Source organism: Batrachochytrium dendrobatidis (assembly GCF_000203795.2).
Source record: "Batrachochytrium dendrobatidis JAM81 unplaced genomic scaffold BATDEscaffold_14, whole genome shotgun sequence".
NCBI classification, from domain to species: Eukaryota; Fungi; Chytridiomycota; class Chytridiomycetes; order Rhizophydiales; genus Batrachochytrium; species Batrachochytrium dendrobatidis.
This window is the reverse complement of record NW_006281112.1, coordinates 141,792-154,956: the sequence shown is the minus strand read 5'-3', so window position 1 is coordinate 154,956 and position 13,165 is coordinate 141,792. Positions and strand designations below refer to the sequence as shown.

The 13,165-nt window shown below is 38.6% G+C and overlaps 5 protein-coding genes across 5 annotated transcripts; 4 read left to right on the top strand and 1 right to left on the bottom strand.

The window, feature by feature from the left end:
- Positions 1-71: 71 nt before the first annotated feature.
- BATDEDRAFT_14181 (FMN adenylyltransferase) lies at positions 72-908 on the bottom strand (the record flags this gene model as incomplete). Its single annotated transcript, XM_006681822.1, has 4 exons — positions 72-207; positions 263-404; positions 496-617; positions 730-908. Coding segments are annotated over 4 exons (579 nt in total), but the record flags the coding sequence as incomplete, so codon positions are not given.
- A 1,854-nt stretch (positions 909-2,762) lies between these two features.
- On the top strand, positions 2,763-3,644 carry BATDEDRAFT_5010 (uncharacterized protein; the record flags this gene model as incomplete). Its single annotated transcript, XM_006681791.1, has 4 exons — positions 2,763-2,815; positions 2,902-3,007; positions 3,116-3,259; positions 3,339-3,644. Coding segments are annotated over 4 exons (609 nt in total), but the record flags the coding sequence as incomplete, so codon positions are not given.
- Positions 3,645-4,882: 1,238 nt separating this feature from the next.
- BATDEDRAFT_20752 (type 2C protein phosphatase PTC7) lies at positions 4,883-6,142 on the top strand. Its single transcript, XM_006681829.1, has 3 exons — positions 4,883-5,093; positions 5,210-5,870; positions 5,945-6,142. The coding sequence occupies exons 1-3, from the start codon at positions 5,036-5,038 to the stop codon at positions 5,973-5,975; spliced, it is 750 nt and encodes a 249-aa protein (XP_006681892.1). The 5' UTR covers positions 4,883-5,035; the 3' UTR covers positions 5,976-6,142.
- A 285-nt stretch (positions 6,143-6,427) lies between these two features.
- BATDEDRAFT_20750 (uncharacterized protein) lies at positions 6,428-8,971 on the top strand (the record flags this gene model as incomplete). Its single annotated transcript, XM_006681828.1, has 10 exons — positions 6,428-6,520; positions 6,842-6,943; positions 7,047-7,166; positions 7,340-7,362; positions 7,461-7,505; positions 7,594-7,606; positions 7,704-7,817; positions 7,899-8,224; positions 8,492-8,555; positions 8,643-8,971. The coding sequence occupies 10 exons, from the start codon at positions 6,430-6,432 to the stop codon at positions 8,948-8,950; spliced, it is 1,206 nt and encodes a 401-aa protein (XP_006681891.1). The 3' UTR covers positions 8,951-8,971.
- A 505-nt stretch (positions 8,972-9,476) lies between these two features.
- Positions 9,477-13,127, top strand: BATDEDRAFT_91788 (uncharacterized protein; the record flags this gene model as incomplete). The annotated part of the gene is made up of 11 exons (XM_006682007.1): positions 9,477-9,510; positions 9,924-10,084; positions 10,128-10,443; positions 10,639-10,703; positions 10,961-11,105; positions 11,327-11,796; positions 11,917-11,991; positions 12,106-12,507; positions 12,585-12,718; positions 12,797-12,836; positions 12,939-13,127. 11 exons carry the CDS (start codon positions 9,477-9,479, stop codon positions 13,125-13,127), a joined length of 2,031 nt encoding a protein of 676 aa, XP_006682070.1.
- Positions 13,128-13,165: the final 38 nt, after the last annotated feature.

The following is a 13,165-nucleotide window of genomic DNA, read 5'->3' as shown; positions in this document are numbered from 1 at the left end:
TTGAAGCGATATCCAGCCATTACTATTCAAATCGTTGGTAATGGCTTGTTTTCAAGGAATGAAACAGTAATTTATTTGGATATTCTTCCACTTCGCTCTTTTGAGCTGTCCTCAAGATACTTTGCATGCAGGTATCCATTCGGGTTGTCACTACTTTTCAACAGTGGGTTGGGAAGCGTATCTTTTACATTTCCTATAGATGTGTATCTTATAATGATCATGTTAGCACATTTACGTATCGCTCGACTCAACTGACACTTACCCACGGCTGTATAAACTACAGTATGGTATTTTTAATCCCAATATTGCAGCCCATACATCTTCGTATTCCCAGTCCAAAATAGGATGTACTCGCATAACAAAAGGCCATCCATTATTCGTAGCATCAAATTTTTTGAGTTGATCTACGATCCATTGATACAATATTGGGTCAGTTGTTGGACTAATCTGGTGAGCACTGTTTCAGTAACTGACTGTCAAATACACTTGACATACCTGAGTGTGGATCTGTAGCTCTCTGTCCCATCAATATGGCCTTGACTTGCTGATTCAAATCCAAAAACTTTTTAAGAGCAACCTTCATTCCTCCTACCACTCTCGTTAGATCTGCCCTTAATCTATAGTTGAAAATAACAAAAGTCAACTCCATTAAGCCATTCAAGTACTAATGAATTGATAGTAAACTATAATCATTTGCTCCATGCCAATCAGAATAACTCGCACACTTACATCTTAGTAAATGTGTTGACAAACTGTTCAATCTCTGGAAACGAATGTTCTTCAGATACATAAAGTAATTTAATAGGCATCACTTGCTGAGTTGAATGCAGACAGTAATACTCTTCGAGAGCAACAGCATATAGAAACAGTGTGATTGTGCAGTCTTTGCCTCCATTGAAACTAACTGCTGTTCCACACGGTCTAGAGCCATATTGACATGGTTAGATAAAACCCAGTATCACTCATCTAGCAATGCTAACACGGCAGCTGTGCTATATATTTAAAAATTAAAGCTCGACATGCATTCAATAGTTACAGACATCTTTAGCAGCTCACCCATATTGATCAAGGGTTTTGCGAATGGTTTCCATTGCGGCTTGTAGCTTCGATTGGACCTTGTCCACACATGTGCGCTTATCAAATATTTCTTTTAAAGACGTATATTTGATAGACGGTAAAACAGAATCAACTTCTAGACCCTCAAGCAGGGGAAAGTCTACATCACCAACAGCATGTAAGGATGCTAGTCTATCATCCATATTATGGGTTTTGGATAAAAAGTTGTTTTCATCCAAATCAAAAATTTGCCTAGAAAACTTCAAACTTTGTCGCTGGCACAACTTGCAGATTCTTATTGAATACGGCTGTATATACATTGACAATCTTGGTTTCATCTTGCACTGTAAAAGGATTCCGACTTTTTATTAGTGCATTCATACTTGGAATGGCGACCTTTGATTCGCATGCTGCAATAGATCCGTGGAATCGAATTACCGATTTGATTGATTCCAAATGCACAGCATATTCAACACCAACTGCAGTAGCCTTGATAGGCCCAACCGGAATTGGTGAGATCAGTATTGTATGTTTATTTTCAAAACCTTGTTTTAATTTTTAGATCAGTTTATACCTGATAAATCAAAAAACTAAATTCACTTTAAACTATAAAATATTTAATAACAGGCAAAACAACGGCTGTAAAAAATGCTGCATTAAAGGCAAATATGCATGTAAGAGCTCTATGGTCTGGCTTTGATTAACTATATAATGTGCTTACTGCTGTATATACTATTGATCGCTTAGTTTACTAGATTGGATATGGTGACTGCAATGCTAGAGCAACCTCAGGACATTTCTGGATGGATCTTGCAGAAATTTCGTCAAGCTCTAATATCATCCACTGGCTGTGTAGGTATGCTCCATTATTCTTGTGAAAAGACATGGTTTTGGGTTGTACACTAAGTCTATTGATATGGCATATATTAAACTGATACACCTTGAAATAATTAGTGACAATCAATGATATCCTGGCATGGATTCCGGCTAAATCTACACGACTGGAGTTTATTGGTTCAATCAGTATGGGTATTAGACTGTTGAGAGAGTCGCCTCGCAAAGCAATTGTTTTTGTAGAAGCTTCATCTTCAGAGGCTATAGCACAGATTCATTCGAGTGCTTTTGAATTTGTTCATGAAACAATTTACTTGACTGAACCAAAACGGCAGCACGAATCAGCAAATACTCTGTTTCTACAGGAAATTAAAAGAATTGGGCTTCGTATTTCACTTAGTGTATGCACAGCTATATTACCAGATGGGTGTGAATTGCTGTCGCATACGCAATTGAATATGCTTGCACAACGTGCCATAGACATTGCGCTAAAGCGATCACATCACCAAGGTACCTTGGCAATTTATATTTGCATCTATAAAGCATTGCTGAAATGATTTACATCAGTGTTGACACTAGGAGATTCTCATATTCCATTGGCGCAGCAGGATATTGTTCGGGCATTTGATTTACTTGGGTTTTCAAATTTGGCACGTCGTCATAACAAAAGTAACTTGGAGAGTATAGCATGGAGCGATATTGGAGGATACAATGATGTCAAGGTAAATCCGAGTTGATACTTGAGCTACACGTTGATGTTTATGAATGATTATAGTTTATGCTCAAACTTGAAAACTATAGTAGTTTGATTAATATTGAATATAACGTGAATTTAGACATGCTTAAATGAGAGCGTAGTTTGGTTCTACAAAAACCAAGAAAGTTTTCAACGGTTGGGTATTCGACCACCAAAAGGGGTTTTACTGTAGGTGACTACAAACAGTAGTAGAGCCCGATGGTTTGATTTTTTGCTCTATTAATATATTTGTGCTAATATCGATTTCAATCCAGATATGGACCGCCAGGAACTGGTAAAACGTTGATTGCACGTGCAGTTGCCAAAGAATCCGGAGCCGAGTTTATGGTGCTTTCACTGTCTGATCTTGTACATGGACATGTAAGCTAAAAAGTGGTTTAGACTAATATATAGCAACAGCTGTCTATTCTAGATTCTCAAACAGTTGATGTAGCCTAATTTATTCTTATCATTTATGAATCATTAAAGATAGGAGATTCTGAAAAGGCACTTGCCGAAGCATTCAAGAATGCTCGCAAACGTGCACCTTGTATTATGTTTCTTGACGAAATAGATTCAATTTTTCAGCAAAAAGAAAGCGGAGGGGATTTGAATGTCAAGGTAATGGAAATAGTAGAGCCTTGTATAATGAATAACTCAACAAACTCACATGCCCACTGTATGCCTGTGAATATCTTGAATACGTACATAGCTTGTAGCACAAATATCGGTTGAACTAGACTCCATGGCGTGGGATACAGCATCTGTAGTGTTTTTAGCAGCAACAAACCATCCCGAGATTTTAGATGCCACGCTGATGCGATCTGGCAGATTTGATCGCCTGATATATATAGGCCTGCCATTGCTTTCAGACCGCTTGAGTATTTTACAGAAAGTTACCAATGGTATGCTATTAGACCCCACATTGGATCTTGAATATGTTGCAAGAGAGTGTCAAGGAAGAACAGGTGCTGATCTCAAGGAGTTGGTACAACGTGCATGGCAATTTGCGACACAATCAAAACCATTGGATGATGAATGGTCTGATACTACAAGACTGTCACAGGATCATTTTACAAGAGCAATCACAGAGTGGAGTTTATCCAAAAAGAGTAAAACAGCAATGACTTGATGCAGAAACATGAATAAATTTAAACTGCGACTTGGCGAATTCAACAGTTTGTCAAGCGACAATTCCAAGAAATAAAATTTGACTTGCAAAACTACCCAACCTTTATATACTAAACAGGTCTGCTCTTGTAGTGGTTGCGTGCTCATCAAGATACTAACTACAGTTCAATGCTTGCTCCTGCTCGTCGTAGACACTTGGCAGTGCGCACTAGCACTTGCATTCAGTCATTGCTCTCTCCTAAACTTTATTTCCCTGGGCTTGGCTTGAGGACTGCGTCAGCCTTGACAGGGACCACTGCCAGCAAGCATTTGCTTTCATCGACATGCATTCACACCACTACTGCAATGACTGCCTTAATAACACCTCGTCCTTCTCTCCACCAGACTGGAAATGCAACGTCGCCACCATCTGTATCGACCTCGCTCATCCCCACTACCGCAACTACCAACACTGCTTGCACAGTCTCGCATCAAGTCTCGCAGCTTCTGCTATCACAGCAGGAGTCTCCTACACTACTGGAATCTCATCCAACCTCTTCTGGATCGCAATCATTTCTTTCTTTGTCATCAACCTCAAAGCATGCTCCTCAGCAATCTCGACCCCATAAGCCAACTGTCGCAACTACTTTCTCATCGATATATCAACCAGTATTGCAGTTTATCGTGCCTACTACCTCATTGATTGGATTTTTCCATAGGAGTGATTTTCATCAACTACCCAATACTTCTGCATGCACGTCTGGTCTACCAACGTCAACCGGTGTATCAAAACGACTACTGACAGGCCAAGTACTTTCAGGATCAATTACTGCACTAGACGCCGTGACAGTCTCTAGCTCTATATCTCGTCCATACCAACTCAAGTCCTCATTGGGTAGTGCATACACTATCCAATCCATCAAGGCTCCTGAATATTCAACTTTAGTAGCTACCGCTCCCGTCGAAATCAGTCTCCCAAAAATAGACTCGACTCGATCTCGTAAATCGTCTATTTTTGATGAATTTGAAAAGGTTGGCATACTGCTTATGGCTTTAAATCTTTTGTATTGTAGGATTCGGTCAAATGTTTAAATCCAATTTGAAACGCGAATGAGTTTTGACTTTATTTTTACAACTTGAATCATTGATTTTAAAAAGTCGGCCACACAATTGAAAAAAAGCTTCCAGTTTTCTCTTGCAGCCACTGGGAAAGCAAAAGGAAGTGATGCCATTATTAAAAACTCTGTTCGCGGATCGTCAGAATATGCATCCATCCAGGTAGGAGAAGATGCATATTTTATGCGTTACGACTCGATAGGTGTAGCAGATGGAGTGGGTGGATGGAACGAAGTGCCAGGTCAGTCGATTTTACTCGTGATTGTTATTTCAACAATAACGCTTTATCTAAACTCGATTTTAAATATATTACTGGCATTGCATATCGTTGTACTTGTGCATTACAAACGCAACTAGGCGCAAACCCAGCTCTTTACTCGCTCAAAATGATGCACTATACACATGCAGAATTTGAAAAATACGATGATGTTTCTATAGTGGATGATAGCATTGCAGATTATGCAGCAGTATCACCCAAAGATATTCTTACTAGAGCATACAAGCAAGTCAATGATGATGCGCTTCGTGAAAACATCCTGGGCTCCACAACAGCGCTCATTGCTGTTTTAAGAGAAAATGAGCTCCGTGTTGCAAATGTTGGCGACTGTGGTATCATGATTGTCAGGGCTCACCACGCAATATTTCGTAACGAGGAACAGCAGCACTCGTTCAACTTTCCCTATCAGCTTGGTACAGTAAGCAAAGATGGTCCTGGAGATGCACAAGTGTTTTCAATCCCAGTACAAGAAGGCGATATTGTTGTAATTGGATCAGATGGGATATTTGATAATGTGTTTGATGATGAGATTGTAGAAATTCTGGGTGGGCATACGCATGCATCCAGACCAGAGTTGTCTGACCCACAACGAATGACAGATGCTATTTTGTATCGTGCTAGAGAAGTTGCTGAAAACACTCGTTTTGGATCTAGTCCGTTTCAAACTCGAGCCATTCAAGAGGGATTTTATTACCAAGGCGGCAAAATGGATGATATGACTGTTGTTGTTGGTATAGTAAGGTATGTCTAGCCCATCAAGCTATTTTGCATACACTGCAAACATTTGGATTGACTGAATTTTACACTTTTAATAGAACTTCTGAAGACTCTCCCGATCGTCGGTGAGTTTTTGCCTTGTTCTGTTTCGAGCCCTGATAGACTCTTGCGTAGGCTAGCTTTGCTCAGTGAAAATAGAAAGTCACGTCCGCACAATACTGAACAGATCTAATATTGAGCCCACAAGTTTGATATACACATACCAATTAAAATGAGAGAAGATTATGTATCATAGCCTTATTTTTATTTTATGGCAGGCCACTACCTAGAGCCAATTGCCTTTTGACTATTTCTCTACTACTGTTTTTAATGCCAATAAACCGCGAGTTAAAGAGGCAGGTTAAATCATTGAAGCAGGATAGTGATGGCTGCTTTAGCCAAATGACTCTATAGAGCAGGCAGTTCAAGTCAATTCAGAAAAATTAGGGTTTAATTATTGCCTAAAACTCGAGATTAAAAAAGCAAAAAACATCTACTTTTACATCTTACCTAGGATTCAATCTAGTAAACCTATCGATCGGCAATGAGGATTTTCACATCTTTTAGTCTTGCTTCTCTTGGTGTGCTGCAACTAGCTTCTGCAAAGGTCTATTTCAAGGAAACATTTTCTGAAGGTAATAACACTAGGTTTTGTCACCATTGCTAGTCTATGCTGCAATACTGGCATTTATCGATGGATTTGGTCTTGTTGCTATTCTCAAATGTGCATTTGGCTCAATAGTCAAAGAATAGAGCGTTTTATACAGCGACCATCATACTGTGATGTTTTCAATGTGACCATCTTATGAAAAATCTGCCAGTGCACTTTCCTATATTGCATTAGTGCAATCAGCATGTTTCCACCCATCAGACTCTTAGTGGTCAATGCCTGTCATGTAAACAACGATTAGCCATTGGCTGAACTTTTTATTGCTTGGCTTGATAAACCCAATCAGACACTCTCCACAGCCGCTGGGTGGTTTCTGAGAAACTTACCGATTATGGCGCATGGAAGATCACCCCTGGAAAATTTTATGCAGACTCGGGGTCATCCAAAGGTAAAACATTTCACTATTCGATCTGCATGATTAATACTTGCATTGTGGGATCATTGATGCTGCCGTGTGCTGACGCCACAAATTCGGACCGCATTCAACCTAGGCCTGCAGACATCCGAGGATGCTCGCTTCTATGCCATTTCTGCCGCATTCGATCAAGAGTTGGATAACAAGGACAAGCCTTTTGTAGTTCAATTCTCTGTCAAGTTTGAACAGAATATTGGTACGTATACGTTGCTTTGTCTTGACTAGACATGTCATGTTCATGACCTGCTTGTCAAAGCATTGCATTGAGTCAAATGATCAATTCATCCCATATTTGCATTCAACTAAATTAACCTTTTTATATTGTATTTATGCATTGTTTCAATCAACACTTTTTTCATTTTAATGTAGATTGCGGTGGTGGCTATGTCAAGGTAATATGCGTTTGAGTTGAATACCCATTTCAACAGCTGCACGTAGTTGTATGTAGAGCTTGCATTGATACTAATACTTGAGCAATTTGAATTGACAGATCATGCCTAAACCTTTTGATCCTAAGGAATTCGATGGTGGTTCGGTAAATTTAGTAGATTGCTTACCTGTAAATACTTGGTATAATTCTAATTCAAAAATATTGATTTTTCCATTGGATATCTACGATTTAGAAATACAATATCAGTAAGTAATGATTCAGACAGATTGGGAAAATATTCTTTGTTGATTGACCGATATACTGACTTGGGTTTGTTTAATTGGTGACACTTTAAAACGGTAGTGTTTGGCCCTGATATTTGTGGCCAGAGCAAGAGAATTCATGCTATTCTCAACTACAACGAAGAAAACCACTTGATAAAGCAAACGATTGATCCTGGATCTGATCAATTGACTCGTAAGTAGGAATTTTACTGATCCATGTCTTGAATAATTATAAATTCTCACCCAACTCGCTGCATTTTGGAACCATGAACAGATCTTTATACGTTAATCATTAATCCTGATCAGACATACCAGATTCTTGTTGACTTGGAAGAAAAATCTAGTGGATCTATTCTTACTGGCTGGGACATACTTCCACCTGCCCAGATTCCAGATCCCAAGGCAAAGAAGCCTGATAACTGGGTTAATAACCCTGATATGGCTGATCCTACAGACGTCAAGCCTGAAGACTGGGACGTTGCAGAGTTTATTAAGGACCCTGAAGCCCAAAAGCCTGAAGACTGGGACGATGATATGGATGGTGAATGGGAACATCCTATGGTCAACAACCCCGAGTATAAGGGTATCTGGGTTCCAAAAGTAAGTATATTTTATATCATTTACAGCCGTATTCACGTAAAGTGGAACATTTGTATTTATCTTGCAGTCATCGCTTCAGGATAGACAATGGTTAAATATCTGCTGCACTTTCCTACTGGAAATTGGCACCAAATCAGACATGAGACTGTTCATTTATATACTTTGGCATACTTATCTAATGCTTGATTTATGAATACGGCTGTAATACAACCCCCATTTATTAAGCTAATGCTACTGTACTAACATGTTACAACTGTGGACTGCTAGTCCATTCCCAATCCCGAGTACAAAGGCGTGTGGATTGCTCCCATGATTGACAATCCTAAATTTGGTAAGCGGCTGGTTTTTGTTATATCAATGAGTGTCTGCCAAAGCAATATCTGATTCTACAACGGCGGTGCTAACTGATATAATCTAGTGGCTGATCCAACTCTTCACGCGTACAAGTCTGCCTACATTGGCTTTGATCTGTGGCAGGTCAAGTCTGGCACTATCTTTGATAACATTATCGTGACCGACTCTATTGATGAGGCTATGAAATTCGCCGAGGAGACTTACGTCAAGGATGCACCTGCAGAGCGTGAAGCCAAGAATGCACTAGATGCTGCAGAAACTGAAAAACTTAAACTGCAACAAGCTGATATAATTCCAGATGGATTCCCAGATATGCCATCAACTAACCAAGAGATGCTGGATGAAGAGGATGATGAAAAGGACGAGCTTTAAATAAAGTTTACTTTTGTTGTGAATACATCGACCATGCATGTCTTTTTAAAATTAGACCTACACTGAAGAGTATACTGGTGCTCTACTCAGGCTAATGGTAGGCTCAGACCTTATTTGAGTTGAACAGTTGGCCCGACACGGTTCAAGTGTTTGACTTGTTTCCTGTTCAATACAACATAATCAAAATGAAACCTTGCATTCCTTTTCATTACTTATTGATTATCTATACAATATTGTGTATAAAAAGAGCAGCCATCCATACAAGTTTCACTATCGGCAACGAGTTTTAGCAAGACATTATATATACTATGAGTATATCCGGCGCGTTCAGTTCCTTTCTGGAATACCTACAGGTACATTTCATTCACTCAAAGCTGTCTTTCCATACTGTAGTATGCACATGAACTATACAGACCCAACACTATGGTTAACTCTATTTTGGTGTGTTGCATATCATCCTTTCTGGACGTTGAACATTGTGATACAAACAATAGCATCTTTCGATCATTTCAAGCGCTAACATATCATGGCCAAGCCAGTTAGTCCCAGTTTTGTCGGCAGTAAGTTGGCTTATAAAACCAACATAAATTAAAATGCTCCATGGTGTCTAACCCTTATTGTACATCCTTTGCATTAGATACGATACATTCGAATTGACTTTGCAACGCGTATTGGCAACCTTGCACTTCCACCGTTAGACTTTCGTGCTCAATTTCTATTATTGGTGGATATTTTCCCATTAATTATTGTTATATTTCTGCTGGCAGCATTTCAATCTCTATATATTATACTGTGGTATATATTCTTGTTGGCGAGCATCGTTGCCATCATGGGAGGTGAGACTGATATTAACTTTGGCATTTGTAATGATGCTACTCCAATCATGAAATTGGACATGTCAACCATTTTTTGATTACTAAAGGAACATAATTGACTTTGTAATCCGTATTTACGTACGATTATGATGAGTTAGGATCGATTCTCATTGCCATACCATCGACAATGATATGGTATGATATTCCAGTATACATAGGTGCACTTTTACTTTCACTAGGAATCACAGCATTTTTAGCGTGCATTGGGCTATATTTCCTGACGTATCGACTTTCCCACAGACGCAAGAAGCTTGCCAAAGTACAAATCAATTTCTTTGAACTCTTCAACTTTATATATGTAGATAGTGTATCGTCAATGTGAGCTAATGCATGCCTTTGTAACCATTCTAAACCAGGTATATCCACACACGGCTTCAGTAGAGCAATCTTCATTAACAAGTTCTACTGGGATAAGCCGCGGAAATAAAGACAGTGATGAAAACGAAAGCGACTCGGCTGGAAGTGAAGAGGAGTCACAGAATAACACAGAAAGACTTGACCAAGCTAGTGTTTATAATCGCTACAATAGTAGTGATGATCAAGAGAGTGTACAAATGATTGCATCATCTGAACCAAATATACTGACTATTCATACAAAGCGTGATTTTCCGCGTCAGCGTAAGTTTAAATGGTCATTTTGGCCCAACTTTTAGTAGTGATATATTAATAAGATGCTGGATGAAACTTGCTAAAATAAGTTGATAACATGCTTTGACATTGTTTTAAAACACCAATGGGATCGTGTAGATATTGGATTTTTATTGCTAAAGTTTACCATCGGGCTAGTCGTATTCTATCTTGGCCTTTGTGTAGGAAGCTTCATTCCATCCGTATACAACTTGATTCGTGTATCTGCTACTGTAGTACTGAGTGAAGATGTAGGGTTTGTCAATACAGCTGCTATTCAAATGCATATCTGAAAAAGCATACTATAGCTTACAATCTGCCAATATATTTAGTCATTTTCGGCTATTCCTATGGGTTTGGGAATTGCGCTCATGTCATTTGCATTGTTACTGCTGATCTATACTATAACTGTATGCTTTCAAAAGGTAAACATGATTTTATAATTAATACCATTGCATTGGAAATAATCTACATGAACCACTACAATGCTAACTCTGGCTAAATATAGGGACGAATTATATTGCACAAAGTCAAGGCATTTTCAATGTTTAATATGGGCACACTCGTGTTTTTGCTGCTCTCGGCAGTGTATATCCCAATATCAACTTCTCTATTGACTGTGTTTGGCTGCACGGTACAAACTTGCTCTGCAGGTAATTATATTATGCCGACTCTAATATATAGTGTATTATTTTACTACTGGATCTGATATTAAAAGTTATGCAATGGATGTTTGTCAGGCAGCGAATTTGTTGTACACAGTATAGCTCTGGGTAATATATATTTTAGTGTGATGCACCAAAACCCGACTTTTTAAATAGGAAACTAAGTTGTGTAATTCAAACACAATTTGTCATTACCGGTTTATTTGTAGATGTGGCTTCGCTCGCGTCTGATCTGACTGCATCTGCCAACACAACTGCCTGTGTCAAATGCAGCTTTAATACAACTATGTGTCCAATCGCATCCTCTCTCTGTCCAGGTGATACAGATTTGCGACTCAACGCCGATCCATCACTCTCCTGCGCAACAGAGATTCTTCCTTACTACGGGCCAGGCGCCATTCTTATGCTCATTGTAATCTGTTTGGGTGTTCCGTATATTTATTACCGACTCACATCTTTAGCAACAAAACTGGTACAAATCATTCCACCCAATCCGCTTTTAGCAAACACACCACAAAGCATTTGGCATTTACAAATGCAGCTCTCTGCGAACATTTGTCGTGGATTGTACTATGGGTACAAGTATACATGGCGGTATTATACACTTGTGTCTTTGAGTCAAAAACTGGCTGTTGTAGCAATATCGGTGTTTGCAGTACTATATCCCAGTAACTTAATAGTACGTATATGTTATTGAATGTGTGATATTGGAGATGTGTTGTGTATCACCAGCTTGAAATTCAAGTATTTTGGTCCTATGTTGTTGAAAATAATGTGTTTTTTAATGTATAAAATTAAGATGGCCATTCTTGCCATACACGGAGTGTGTTTATTTATTGCCATCATTTTCCGACCCTATGATCAAGTTGTAGAGGTAATGTTTAGTAATTTGATCAACTATCCAGGTGTTTATTAATCATGAATTCCTACCGCGTATTTTGCATTGCTGATCAAACTCTATACTGATATTGTATATTTGTGATTGTAGAATTTACTCAACATAGCATGCCTATTTTTGAATGCTATGAACGCGACCGTAGCACTCCTGATTGTGCTCAACATTTATCAATTTTCTTCTGGTTTAATCTATTTTATCTCGGCATTAAACATTGCGCTTCCAACTATCTTGCTTATTTATTTGATTGTGATTGATGTCAAGCGTACCAGTATGCTCAAGAAGCAGATCAAAAAAGCCAAGATGGATGATCCTGAATTGGACCGACTGATCAAAGAGATTGATATTCAAATGAATGCGTATACGATCAAGACTCTTGTGCGATTTTTTATGACTGTAGGCACAGTTGCATTTTTATCACTGGCACTGACGTGTATTGGATTTGTGAGAAGTATTGTCGAGTCGAATACATACTCTTCATCTGTTCCTACTGCAGTGAGTAGTTTAAAAATGTACATGTGGTGTATATAAGTTTACATGTATAGACTAACAAGTTTATACTTTGAATCTAGGCAACCTCCAATTCAAGCGCAATGTACGAGTTTGCAGGATATTCCAGCTGGAATGAATTTACAAACAAATGTTGCTGCGAATATCAAACTGCATCACCTCAAACCCAAACCAATCTCAATGAGATTTGGAAATGGTAAAGTTGATTGCACACTAATGTTGCATTTAGTTGATTTAACATTCCAAATGGATTAAATTTCTGGATTATTCTTAGTTTACCAAACAAAATCAGTAATGGACAGTTTCTATACAAGGTATATACTACTTTATACTTGATAGAGATTAAACTGTTTGATACAATTGGATCATCAAAATGGGATTTATTGCATTTTCACTAAATATTAAACTGGAAATAGGTTCGCAAGCGCAGTGGTTTAGGATCTGAAAATGGATTGGCCATTCGACCTTATTGCAGTTCAACGTTTAATTCATCAGCAGTGTGTGGCCAGCCATCTTATAACTCAACATTCCACAGATACACAGTTCCAATTTGCGCATCTTCAACGAATGATTATTCAGACATTCAGAAGGGATCGTTATGGTGAATTACAATCAAGTTTAATAAAGAGTTTGCAAGTTGAAA